Here is a 14,677-nt window from a genome sequence, read left to right as displayed (position 1 = left end):
ACTAATAATTAACATGATAGTGGTATAGATAATCTCTCTCTAACTAACTGTTGGTAAAAGACGAAATGTTGCTTTAAAAAGGGACCAGCATCACAGTAGAATAAGGGTGACATACAATACAGTTCTGCAGTCAAGCCAGACAACAGCAAAGAAAAAAAAAAAGAAAAAAAATAAATAAATCAAGGTTGCCAAACGCCCTAACCAGCTCATTAATGTAAAGTGCAGAATGTGAATTTTTCCTTCTTGTTCTAAGTGAAAGCAAAAGAAAAGAGGACAAATAAATCCTCTCCTTAGCTTATATCTGGAGAAAGACAATAACATCCTGCCTCAGAAGTTTCTGATCACTAACAGTGATACATGCCGCATGCCTAACCGATGCTTGCTGCTTCGAGTCCCATGATCCTTTGTGCCGTCACTCTGCACAAGAGCCGTAATGAAAAACAGACCAGGCTCTCCCACTGCAGCGACCACAAAACCCCTCCACTCACTACACATGAGAGATTAGCCTGCTCGTTAGGAGAGAAGGAAGGAGCGAGAGGAGAGGGAAAGAGGACAAAAAGAAAAAGGAACGCCTTTCCAGGAAAAAGGCCATGTTGAGGCAAGGGTCCTCTCTCGAGAACACTATACAAACCAGAATGGAGGTTTAAAACGGGGACCTGCTTTACATCAATGGTGCGGGTTGAATTGAGGATAGTTTATATACGAAATGTTTAGCATGTCAGTGATGCTGCAGACCCCATGTATGCAAAGCTGTACTCTGAATGAAAAGGTTACAATCAGTGTCAGTGATGTTTAAATAGGATTTTCTACACAGTATTATCAGCTGAAAAGCATGTTGTCTCACACGACTACTTAGGCTCTCCAGTTGAGAGAATCTCAATCACTCACTGCTGCCGTCAAAATACATGAAATTCAGATTATGAATGCTAAGTGGAGCAAACCAAGGGAGAGAAAAAAAAGAAACATCAGTGGTTTGCAAAACACTCACTTGCTGGGAACCAGCCTTGGGCCAATTTAATCAATTTAGTTCTTTGCTAAACCAGTTAAATGGCTCAATATGTGAAAGGTTGTACTTGGGTACGAGTGATGCCAATTTGAGATGGTGCATAGAAATTACCGCACGACGACTCACCGAGTTGAATGAGAAGTGAAGAAAACAAGCATCAGACTGTTGTTTTAGAGGGGGGGGGGGAGAATTAAAATTCAGACAGGTAGTGTTTACAGGAGCCAACGCACCGCTACATCCATAGAAGCCTGTAATTTGGTTACTGCTAGGTTGGCATATTTGCCTGCTAAAAAGAGATAGGATAAAAATACATTGTAGGAGCCAGGGAGCTAATTTTCAGAATACATTTGTGAACTGTTCTTTTCCAACAGCTATACCACAGGATGTTAAAAAACAAGTTATACGTGACACATCCCTGAAAAGCAGTCCATTTCCCCTCATTTGTCATAAGCTCCCATAATGCATCAAACAATTACCAAAAGGCTGTTAGCTGAACCAACAGTGAAAAACAGCTCAATGTTTTTATATTACAAAAGCTTCTTTCACATTCAGTATGATAAGAGGAGTGATGCAGTGTGTGTGTGTGGAGTAATTATATGCAATGAGTTTATATTTGTGAGACAAATTGTTGCAATACGCAAAAGGAAATGGAGGAAAAGCCAAGTGAAGGTACGAAGGCAAACTAAATGTACTGCAGAATACTTGCACGTTTTTATTCTTCACCTGAGTAAGTGATGAGTCACATGTTATGCCATGCTACACACACACACACACACACACACACACACACACACACACACACACACACACACACACACACACACACACACACACACACACACACACACACACACACACACACACACACACACACACACACACACACACACACACACACACACACACACACACACAATATTAAAACAGACCTTCAGGGAACAGACTTATAATTGCATGTATTTTGAGAAGTGGTGATTGTAGTTCAGGTGTTTTCAAGTTGGCACATGTACACGTGAGCCTGCAGGCACTTGTGGTCTCTATGAATACGGTGCTGCAAAGGCTGCTTCACTGCACACTTGTTGCAGCTGTGTACGTTGTCTTTGTTCACCATTGAACTAAATGATGTTATTTGGGGTGGAATTGACAGATTGCTAAGCTCTACCCCCCTAAGGTACCGCTGCATAAAGGAGGTAGACAAAAGCAGGCTACAGTCAGTTGTGTCGAAAAATGAAGTTATAAGTGTTGTAGCAGATTTCTCACCTGTAGAAAGCAAACTAATTAAGCTATAGTTAGCTTCATGAGTTAATTGAAAGCACCATCTCCAGCTGACCTTTTATTTTTCGGGTGGCTTGTTTTTAAAACAAGAACCCTGGAAAAAGGTCTTAAATTGATTGCTTTTCAATTTTGGGATTCAAATATTTGTTTTTTTGTTTTGTTTTCCGTTCAATACTGTGATAAAGTTGAGAGAGACTCAACTTTGTAGTCTCTCTCCAAAAAAAATAATAATAGATTTTAACAGGTCAAAGATAAGCACAGTTCATAGTATATTTGTGTAGGTAGATAGAGCCTATATTGAATACCCTTTACCTGCCTTTTAGTAAGAGATATTGTAAATGAGAAAAAAAAAATGATTTAATGTGACAGTTTTGACCCAACGTCACGCTGCGGTCATGTAACCGGCGATCAGACTTGTCAGTCCATTTAGAGGTGGTGTGAGAGTTCCGTACACTAAACAGGAAACATCACTGCTTTTATCGCTGCCACAAGAAAGTTTTAAAAGACTATGAGGGTGAAAATGAAACACAACCACTTAACTGCTCACAAGTTTGTGCAACAACTGACTTTTTCCTGCAACAACAAAGCACAGTCGCTCCATCTCTTTCCTTTCTCTCTTTCTCCGTGAAATGAAGCTGCCTTCAAGTGTGGTTAGAATTAGAGATGGCCCGATACCACTTTTTTTGCTTCCAGATACCGATACCTGAACTTGCGTATCAGCAGATACCGAGTACCGATCCGATACCAGTGTGTCATATATTTTATTATGTTTTAACAGCTGTATACTACTATCTCTGTATGGATGTGATAGGATTTCTATCTCTGTTGTCGGTCTGGTTCCGGTTAAACTCTTTGTGAAACATGAACAAAGACAAACAATGAATTTCCGTTATAACTGACTCTAGTTCTACGGCAAAGATTTTCTTTAGGGCTTTATTACGTGGTATCGGATCGGTGCATAAACTCCAGTACTTCCCGATACCGATACCAGCGTTTTAGGCAGTATCGGAGCCGATACCGATATCGGAACATCTCTAGTTAGAATCGAATCAAGATCTATAAACGATCTGACTGAAAACAATAATTGTGAAATATAAAGTCTACTTGTGCTACATTTGCGGGGTTAAATAACACAACAGGACATCACACAAATGAGCCATTTAAGTGACACTCCCACCGCTTTTATTGGTCTGAACGTGCTCTGAGCCCCACAAATGTTGCTTCAGCAGGTTTAGAAATCCAATCAGCTTGACAAACCTGCTGTGCCTAGTTACTGTTGCTAAGCTATAATTGGACAATTGCTTTTAGACGGACAAGTTTAGTGAGCGGTCAAGAATAAAAAAAATAAAAATGTCACACTGGAATGTCTCTAGCAATGCTAAAAAATATTAATGACAAAAGCGTGTCAGGTAATTATTATGACTTACTGTAAGAGAAACTGATGCGCGGTGTGACATCATCCTCAGTGGCCATCAGTGATTGGAGGCAGCTAGCCAATAGCAGCGCAGCAGTCAGAAGACAGTGGACAGTCGCAGCTAATGTCCACATGGTGCCTGATCCTCTCACGCAGACACACAAATGAAAGCAGTTGGTTTTAAAATTCCTTGGAATTCATTAAGCTCCTCTCGACTCTGCAGAGCTTTATTTTCTCACTCCCATCTTCCTGCAGGCTGAGGGGGGGAGTGAACGTGTCCTTGACTTGATTCTTGTACTCCCAGAGTTCTTACACTCTGTTAAGAGACTCTTAGCACAGAGAAGAGGAATCCTTTCTGGATTAAACGCCGCTTGTTGTCATCTACTCATAGTGCTCTTCGATGAATCAGCACTAAGCTCCGACCAGTGGCCATTTAGTAAAAGTCATTTTGGATCTGTGGAGAGAAGAGAGAGAGGTTCTTTCTTTAGGTTTGATCCAAGAACATGTTTCAAAAAAAGAAAAAAAAAGAAACACAAGCTAGAATAACAGATCCATGTCCAACTTCTGACGCTACAACTAACAACTACAAAAGCATAAGAAGTGATACATTTGGCTGCGGTTCATCTTGGGGGAGGGTGTGGATTTGACTGCAAACAACAAATCCAGAATTTAAGAGTTAATATGTTTATGACCCAAAAATCACCCGTCTCATCTCTTGGTCTTTAATAACTATAGCACACTGATGGCTTCAGCTAAAGCCTTGAGGTCAAAAAACAAATATTTATGCTTTTACTGTTTACTCTTTCACCACACTGCCAAAGAAAAGCTCAACTAAACAGACCATTCAGACCACCAGTCAGCTAACATGAACACACACATCATGTGGTAGTTTGAAGGGTTTTACAAACTTTAAAGTCTGAGGTAATGTCCAATTTGCACAGCAGTCCACAAAGTTTCTCTGCGAGATAAAAGACATGTTTGATTTTTTTTTAATCCCTGTATTTAATTATGCTGTCAACAATCAGTGAGAGATCCCGAAGAAGATAACATGGCAGCTTGGCTCTACTTTTGTGGCTATGTGGGGAAATAAATGAAAGAACAGTGACTCCCAAGACAACTCTGTAATTTGTCGCAAAGAGGCACATTGAACACATCTGCTCTTTGACTTTTATTGGCCTCAGTGTGAGTGTGCAGATAAGGTGGGGGTTACGTTGATGTATGCTGAGATTTTTTAATTTGGTAAAGGGTCGGCTTTCTTGAAAACACTTGAAATAGGTACTACCCAGATCGACTCCATTCCTCTTTGCTAAACAAACACAGGACATAAACTGCATAGCTCTATGATTAAAATAAATTAGAGAATTGTGTTTATGGTTCTTAAAAAGGAACACGCCGACTTATTGAGACTTTAGCTTATTCACCGCATCCCCCAGAGTTAGATAAGTCCATACCCCTTTTCATCTCCGTGCGTGTAGTAACTGTCTGACGCACCCACCGCTAGCTTAGCACAGATCCTGGAGGTAACCGGCTCCATCTAGCCTACTGCTCCCAATAAGTGACAAAATAACAGCAACATTTTCCTATTTACATGTTGAGATTTGTATAGTCACAGCGTATACAAATAACAAGGTCACATGAGACACAGCCATCTTCTTTTTTGGACACTTGGGGGCAGTGGAAACAAGCTGTAAACACAACACTGACCTTTTAAGATGGTATGGTGAACTTGTTAGCAAACAGCTAATGCTAATGTAGTTTTGTATACAAAACTACATTAGCATTCATTTTGAGTCATGTTTATAGCCACCTGAGGCAAATGTCTGGCTCTTAAACTGCTAAATGTTCCACATTCACCAGCTAGTCGGTAACTTTGTTTATCTGCTGTTTAGTACCGAGCTTTCTCTCTGACATAACCAACTCTGGCACTACTGTATGAGAACCCAGTAAATGAAAATGAGCTGAAAAAACGCCATACGGCTCCGTAGATCTGAGGAGAAATGCAGCGTTAGGTCTAAATTATCTGTGGCTTTGTTACGAATGGATTTTTGTCATTTTGATTCAATGTTAATAAAATATGTATTATAGCCGCTTTAAAACAGCCCTGAACTGCTAACAGCTCTGAAAGAATGTACATTGGCACAGCAGTGCTGTACATTAAATGCCAATGTCAACATGCTAACATGCAATGACAATGTTAATACACTGTTTAAAAGAGTGTAATGTTTACTATATAAACCATTGTGGTTTAGCACGTAAACATGCTAACAATGGCTAATTAGCACTAAACACACAGGGGATGATGGGAATGTCATAGGGTTTTGCTGGTGTTGACAAATTCAAATGTTGATCTGATGATTGTGCAACATGAGAAGTGAGTGGATCACTAAAATTACTAAATAAATTTGGCAAGTCCTTCTAAACCTAAGCATGAGGAGTGCAAACTGTTACTTGCTTCTCTTGATTTTAGCAATATCCTAAGAGTACAGACACTTAAGTCAGTGAACACAGCAAAGCCTGTTCCTGCGATTTAAACACACAACTCACTAGTCATTATTGCCCGACAGCGCTGGATGCGTCCTCCCTGAGCTCCCACATAGGTGGTGACGTTTACAAGTAAACACTGGAGAGCACATGGCGTCTCTGGTCGAGAGCTTGCATCACTGCAACAACTCCCACAGGACCTCATTCAAATATTTATGGTAGCTAATAAATCCTAGACGACCGGGGGATCAGTTAGTGGCCCCAGATTGTCTACTGTTACAATGCCCTGCTGGGGAATACCATTTTAAACTTCTGATCAACCTGGTCATACAACAACAGAATGCAGGATAAAGAAAGATTTTTGGGGTGGTGATGGCACAGTGGATATGACGCAGTCGATATGAGAGACCCAGGTTCGATTCCCACTGCGATACATTAACCAATGTGTCCCTGAGCAAGACACTTAACCCCTAGTTGCTCCAAAGGTGTGTGACCTCTGACATATATAGCAATTATAAGTCGCTTTGGATAAAAGCGTCAGCTAAATGACATGTAATGTAACAACCCCGTCTCCCCGCTAGCTGCCAGTACAAAGACTAAAGATGGACTAGTTGGCTAACACGCCTACACTGGCACCATGCAAAATTAGCAGCTTGCTGACTAAATGGCTTGTTGATTTGATGGCTGGTAGCAAACAGATTGTAGTTTACTGGCAAGCTGTCTGTCTTGCATAATGACTAAGTTACTGGCATTTTTGTAATTAAGTGGAGGGTCATCTGCCTCACCTTTGCAATGGCAAGACAGATTACACTAGTTTTACTGAATAAAACCTTATCTCTGCACCTGTGCCCTGCTGTCACACTGTTGGCTCTGTCTGTCCCCTGGCTCTCAACCAGTGGACCAATGTGTCTGTGTCACTCTTCCCTTCACTACCAGCCGGCTTTGGTTCCTGCTGCTACACTGAAGCTAACTCTGTCACTGGGAGGCTGTATTACCCGCCCATGATCCCGTAACATCTCCTGACTCCTCGGCTGGTCCCTCACATGCCTGCTGAGGCTGCAACAACAAGCATGGCAGCCCAGCGTGTGTCGCACACCCCAGGTCTCCATGTTACCAGCGCTTATACTTGTGCTCTTTTAAATTTTAATGAAAAGAGAGGGCTGCTGTTAGGAGGGTTTGCTAGCACTGATAAATTACAATTACTTTTTGGTTAATTACGTGGGGCAGTATCGCATAAATAAATATCTCAACACTCTTGCATTGACCTTTCAGTGCCCAAAAACACTGGTGGTCACATTGTCTAGAAAAGAGGTTATAAATGGTCACTATGGACACCAGATAACAGATGAGAAGTGGTTAACTTCACAGATCTGAATAAATGGCAAACATTAAAAAGTCTTATTGATTTGGTCCAAATTACTACAATAATCATTAACCTAAGCAATATGCCAAATGTATTATATCAAAATACCTCAGATATGATCTATATGAAAACAGGAGAGACTTGTACTTAGGTGTGAAGTAACCAGTACGACATAATCAAAGCTTCTTAGTAAAACTTTGATACAACATCAACTACGTCTTACAAAAAACCTCAATACATCTTCGTTCCTCTGGGTAACTGTAATACTTGTAGTCACTTGTATTTGAACACTTCCCTCAAGTGCCTCCTCACAGAAAACAATATTGTATTGTGACGCAAAGAAGAAAAGTTGATGTTCTCATTCAAGTTATGTCAGTATGAAGAGGTTCCAGACTCAAACTCAAGGTATCTAGGGTATCCAAAATACAGGATGACTCATGGGTGTGAAGCATATAACTGAGGCCAGCACCTGAGGAGGACACGATTGATGTTCCACATCCCAGAGGAAAATCTATTTTCTTTTTTTTTTTTATAAATACAAAGTACATGCATTTTAGTCAATTTAATCATGTAGCGTCCCAATCCACCCTGGAGAACAACGAAACATGGATCTGAAGAGAAAGTATTAAATATTAATAAGCATTAAATCATATTTGACATCAAGTACTCGACCAAAGAAAGTGATCTTATTTGAAGCAACAATTATAGGACTTATAGGGTTAGAGCTCTATTCAATTGGAGCTGTTACAGTCCAGGCGCCCTTCTATGCCCAGAGCCACAGGACCCATCTGCTCATCTAGGAGAAGGTCTGCTGCTCCTTGTATCTATGAAGGGTGAATCTGCTGCCATATTGCTTAAGGCTATAGATTCATTAACCTTTAGACCCTCCCTCGAGGCTCCCTATTAATACCTGCATCTGTTGAGAGAGAGAAAGGACGCGACAGACACATTGGACGATACACTCGGCCAGGTCACAGCAAGTTTACTAGATAGGGAGCAGCACGAATGCTAGCCATTTGGCTAGCTTTGTGTAAAACGGCTGGGCTTTGTGATCGGCACCCAGCTCTCAATAACTCATCCCTGCAAAGTGACTTGTCTCTCATTTAGGCTTTGGCACAGACTGAGGCACTTATGGAGATAATCAGCGGCCGGGCAGGACCCTGTGATGAGAGAGCGCCATCACAGAGCTCAACATGAGGCTAGATTAGGCCGACGTCCAATCCATTAACAGTATCATGAGTACATCTAAGTCCAAAGTGAAAGAGAACTAGAAAAGCATTTGCATTTAATTGCGCAGCTGCAATGAAATTTGAAACTTTACGGTCTGTTTTTTTTGCCAGGTATAAGGGTGACTTTGTAAGACTGCAAATGAAAATATATGAGCTCCCAATATAAACATAAGCAAACAACAAGCTTAATTGTTTCCCTATGGTCAAAAATGTGTCCTGTCCTGGCAATAATGTTATAGTTGATTTTTGTTCTACGCCTGACCCAAAAAACAACATGGGTGCTGGTTACTATTCAGGAAGATTCATGGAGCCATTATGTTGGGCAGAAAAGACCTCAGTAGGTGTCTGACAAAGGCAGAGACCCCTTGCTGTGCCTGCCATTATAATTCTCACTTATAGCTTAGCTGACTGGGCAGAGCATGACTGGTCTGAATTCAAACGAGGAGGAAGGTAGGGGGGTACGGTAAACCATATTCTCCCAAAAATCAATTGGCTATTCAATTACTTTGAGATGTTTGTTCATTTATTACTAAGAACAAGCTGCAAAGCCATTATCTTTTATCTAAAGTACAATTTCAATACCATCAGCTTGTTGATGTCCCTGTTCATTCACTTGTCTCAAAGTTCAGCTCTAGTGTTAAATTTGTATGGATTCACTTGTATATTAAAAGCAGTGTTGGCCATGTCACTACAAAAATGCAATTAGTTACTCATTACATATTACTCATTAAAACTTTAAACGGTGGCACCTGACTTGTAAATCTGCGTATAACACTGTAATGTACAGTATATGATGCCAAGAGAAATGCCCCGGAGATATAACTGGCTATATGTTAAAAATACAGTCATCAAATGCCATTAAAAGAGAGGTTGAAAATCATAATTACAAAGCTCAAGAGCAATTGAGTCCAGTTGATGAACATCCTTTCTAGCAGCAGGGCTGTGCTGTTATCAGCTGCTCCAGTAGGACATTTCAATATTGGAAATAACAGACAGTAAAAGCAACGAGCCTCTGCTCCATGAAATCAGTTTTACTTAATAAATCTCCATGAAATACATGTTTTGATTGAGCAGTAAGCTGACAAAGGGCCAATGAGACACACAAAGACTGAGCAATCTGCCTACATAGTGCCACAACCTGCAGATCTCTTGCTAGCTTGACGTTTGCTGGACTTAATTCCACTTTTACAGCATCATGACTTATGACTTTATTTCACAACTAGTATAAGGCAATTTAGTCCATCTGATAAATATCTAACAAATAGGCTAGATGATTTAGAAAAAACAGGTACTCCTACTGTGTAAACTAACTTTGAATCCTAAACCTACAACATTTCCTATGTATATAGCCTATCCGGGAATGGGACGAGGGAGGGTTTAAAAAGGAGGGTTTGAGCCGAGTAGACTGCTCCCAGCACCAAGAAAGTAGACTCCTAAATAAATCACGACTGGGTTAAAAATAAACTAACTGTAAAATCTTGAGTATGTCTACACTAGTGCTAAAATGGCTCATTGCTTTTGTAGGAATGTACAGCAGCTTACAGGTAATATGTCTATCAGACACAAATCTCCAGGATATCCTCTCACAGAGGCCTTCGAGTAGCTTTTTACAAAAATATCTTTTCCGTCCAGGTTTTTGCTTCTTAAGGCAAATTCATATAGAGCAGGAAATTAAATGCTAAAAGTAAACATTTTATAGAGATTTTTTTTTTTAAATGTCAAAGTAAAAGGACTTAAGACAACTATTAAAATTTAGCAAAAGCAGCTTGCTTTATTCTTTCACCTTTTCTCCTAAGTTAAAGAAGAAAATATAAAATAAAAAAATATACAGTATAATACAACCACAGAGAGAAACATTTTCTTATTTCGTCTCTCCAATATAATTTTTACCCTGCAGGTAGAAACCAGCCGAGGACTCTGTCAGTACACAACAGAAGAGACTTTAACCCGGGATAAAATAAAAACCTTTAAGCACACTCCAACTTTTGGGTCTATAATGTGGAACAGCTGCACACTAAAGATTCAGGATCCCGATGCCTGAAGGCAAACTTCCTGTGAAAAGAGATAAATTTGAAGAAATGCAATAAAAACAGATCTGACTGCTAATCAAGAGCCATTGATTTAGCGTATCCCTCTCCATTTCCTCCTTGCGAATGATAGCAAGCAGCTGATAATGTATACGTTGCAACACAGTACATCAATTTGGCACTTTTCCAATGCTTTACAACAAGGGTGTTACAAAACAAGACTCAAAAACTACTTGACAGATTTCAGACTGAGTATTTTGTGATGCAAATATAAACAGGCAAATTTCTAAACCTTTTAAAATTCTAAAATGACCAACACCTGAATGCACTTCTGAATGCTTTGTATATTTAGTGTCCAGATAGGCAGAAATCTTAAAATAGTGGCCATTATTTACTTTATCTGCCATTCTGTGCTTATTTGACATAAAAAAAGTCTCTGAGAATTGAAAGCAACAGCGTTTACTGAATTATTAATTCAAATCTGTGATCCCTGAGTGATAATATGAGGATACAGACGTTTCCTGCATGGCTAATTAATTATTTATTGAATCATCTTTCTATTGATGACTGGCTGTAATGCATCCTGCTGTGGTATGTCCCTGGTGCATTCAAATATATAATGATGACAATCAAACAACAAAATAAGAGCAAAATACTGTATAACAAATTAAGATTTTACTCAAGAGGCATCAAACTTCCTACCAAACTAAAGGCAATTCAGGTTATAAGACAGTCACTTCCCATGACCCCAAAATGACTCACTCACTGGTGGTTCTATCATCGGGTAAACATGAATACGGATCAGAGCTTCTTTTTAGCACGATAGACAAAGTGTTGTTACTAAACTATAGAAGAACTCAGTGATGGTATGTTCAATGTGCTATTTTAGAAACAAAGTGTAGAATTTGTTGATCTGCTTCTAGATTTAGATCTGCATTATTGTCCAGAAAGATTGGTGATCTTGCAGCTAACAGGAAATACGAGGGAAAAAAAAGGAAGCAGAAAAACTCTTGTTTGTGCTGGATTTTGTTGAATGTACAGAGCATCTTACCAAAAGCTCTATTGCTTGCCAGTGCAACATAAAAGCCAGTTATTAGCTATTACTAGTTTGAAAGAATAATGAGTTAATCAAGGTATGTTTAGATATCAATTTTAGGTAAGATGACCTGGTGTAGGTGTGACATGCCAATTATTTCCTTAATCTGCTCATAATCAAGTTATAAGAATGCATATTAACGCACTGACTGACTGTTCCGCCTCTTCGCGGTAAGCCTCTTTTTCACATGATAATCAGGTACAAGGCTGGACATTAAACATACCCTAATTGGCTTTGCATGACCCTGAGCTACCAGACTGGTCCGTATTAATAGTTTAACTACACTGCGTGCACGGTTTCCATGATCCCGTCATGGACGTGTCTCTGACTCAAAGGCATTCATTTAAATGCTGTGATGAACTCATAGACAATATATATAGAATGGACCAACAGATCCCGTTGTTCTGGACGGAGACCAGTGAAGGATATTAGAAGCACTTTTCAAGTGACCGCTGAGCGTTACTGCGCAGCCTCCAACTGAGCTTGCCGACGTAGATGTGACGTGAGCAACCTGTCTAAAAGTTGTAAGTCTTCTGGTAGCTCTGCCAAGAGAAATCTCAATCATTCCCAATCTTGCAGAGACGGAGAGCGTAGGTATATGTAAGGAGATAACATAGGCACAGGCTAATTATTGCTAACTATAATGCTAGTTAACATTAATTAAACTTAAACAGCTAATGTAAGTCGAAACTGCCTGCGAGCTTCTCCTGTACTATACGGTAATTCCTCTACTATGCAACAGTAAGGCGCTTGGTTATGACACAATCGTTAGCCTATTTTTACAAAAACGTCTGCTACGGAGCCATAACGTGAGGTACAAGGTAATGGAGCCTTTTATACATTGTTGTGTTTCTTTAGAAATAAACAATGGACAAAGAGTCTTTAAAACACTTCAGATGTAAAGTTATTCGCTGTCAAAGTGACGTCAAAATGAATGGCAGTCAATGGGATGCTAACGGGGGGGTGAGTGCTCGTTAGCATCAAAATGGCGCCATGGGAGCTGTGTTTGCCAGACGCTCGCTTACCCCCTTGGATGAACTCAGATTCTACATCCCTCTGCGTTACCTTCAGGTTAGCAACGGGACTTGTCTTTCTGTCACATCTATCCCAACATGCTAGACACACACATCGTTGAATTGAGGAGCTTGATGTGACACCACTTTAAGGGTGATTGCAAGCTTGAAGTGGCTCTGAGGAATATTCTAACTCCCTTTTACATTTGTGCACATACTGCTCAGCTTTACCACGCAGGAAGGAGCAATTATCATTTCAAACGAGCGAGTGAAGCAGAACTGGCAGAGGAGATAAGTGCTTAAAAGGACAGCTGGGGGTCACCTTATTCCCTCTGATACAGAGTTGCCCTTGCCTCAAATTATTCAAGCCTGACGGGGAACAGTAGGAGATCGGTTCTTGAAAAACTTGCAAAGTGTCAATAATGAGCTGTGCGTGTCAGTCAGAATGCAGTGTGATAGGAGGCATCATTTCCCTCTTGATCACAGCCCTGTTACAGAAACTATGGGAACCTTTAGAAATGGGCAAGCCACTTATGAGGAAAATCACTTAACTGCATTTAATAAAAAAAAAAAAAAAAAAAAATTGCTATTAGACTACAAACTCACTGGAAAATAGATTACACTTCCCTCATTTTGTTTATTATGTGCTTCTGGGTTGGAAAGATCTCCACACTTTTAACCTGATGACCCATTTAGACTAATGAAGTGCGCTGACCAATCAGGAAATCCTCATGATTATAGCCAAACACTTTGCCTCCAGTGGGAACATAACAAAATAAGAGACAGAGAAATATAGATTTTCACTTGCTTAAGACTCTAAAAAAGGTCTACATACTGCAATTTAATGACTGTCTAAAAGACATCAGCAATGAGAAGAAAAAAAGCATTTCATTTATTTCCCTGCCACTCTGGTCTCCTGGTTACTTTTTAGCCAAGATGTATAGGGAACACTGTTGCTATCAAAGCTGCAAATGGCCACAACACAGCACAAGATCTCCTTCATCTGCTGGGTTGACGATGGTGTCAGTCAAGTCTGTGAACAAACTCTGTGGCGTGACAAAGGAGAATTGAAGATTTACAGTCATGTAATCGCACAATAGAGGCCTTTGTGAGGTCTGAACCACGCTGTGTTAGCATCACAGTTCATCTGCTAATTACACCGTCAAATCCAAAGACTTGGCGATCCATAGTAGGCTATTCATCTCATGACTTAAACATTGAGTTGGGGGGGGGGCACGATTAATCCCTGCAGTTAAACCGATGTGAGGACTCATTTCTTTACTCGATTTGACAAGCGGGGCAATAGGATTTAAAAGCTTAGCAGATGACAATATTCTGTTTATGGCCCCTGCTTCACCTTGTCAGACCGACACTGCAGTCACGCCAGCACGTTCAGGTATGAACGTCAATGATCATAAAAAAAGCGAAGCCTTGACCACAAAACTCGTGCAAAGTGAAGACATGTCACAGTTTGTCCGAGTCGTTTGTCTGCTTTGCCGCCACAAGGCTGTCGATGTTTACTCTCTGCAAACATGTCGACATCAAAAGGAACAGCTGAAACACTTTTGCTTTGTTTACTGTCAGGGTTCTGGCTTTGTCTTTGCGAGCAGTCCCCACCAATAAAGGAAGCAATTAGTCAACAGTGTGGTCCCTCCTTGCTACAGTCCCACTGATAATAGCCGATACATGGGGCAGATAAGGAATGGTATTATAAAAGTATTTACTCACCTAGAACTAGTTAATTGTGTAAAGTAAATAATTAGAAATTATTAG

General features: G+C 40.2%; 1 protein-coding gene across 2 annotated transcripts in view; it reads right to left on the bottom strand.

Moving 5' to 3' along the window:
• sema4bb (sema domain, immunoglobulin domain (Ig), transmembrane domain (TM) and short cytoplasmic domain, (semaphorin) 4Bb) overlaps positions 1-14,677 on the bottom strand; it is a 55,087-nt gene that overhangs the window by 27,741 nt on the left and 12,669 nt on the right. For both annotated transcript variants that reach the window (XM_028570052.1, XM_028569992.1), the window contains exon 2: positions 3,709-4,149. In XM_028570052.1, the coding sequence (XP_028425853.1) occupies positions 3,709-3,829 (121 nt within the window). In that variant the 5' untranslated portion in view covers positions 3,830-4,149. The remainder of the gene's footprint in view (positions 1-3,708; positions 4,150-14,677) is intronic.

The sequence above is a fragment of the Perca flavescens genome, chromosome 1 (genome assembly GCF_004354835.1).
Source record: "Perca flavescens isolate YP-PL-M2 chromosome 1, PFLA_1.0, whole genome shotgun sequence".
In the NCBI taxonomy this organism is placed as follows: domain Eukaryota; kingdom Metazoa; phylum Chordata; class Actinopteri; order Perciformes; family Percidae; genus Perca; species Perca flavescens.
This window is presented reverse-complemented; position numbering and strand designations above follow the sequence as displayed.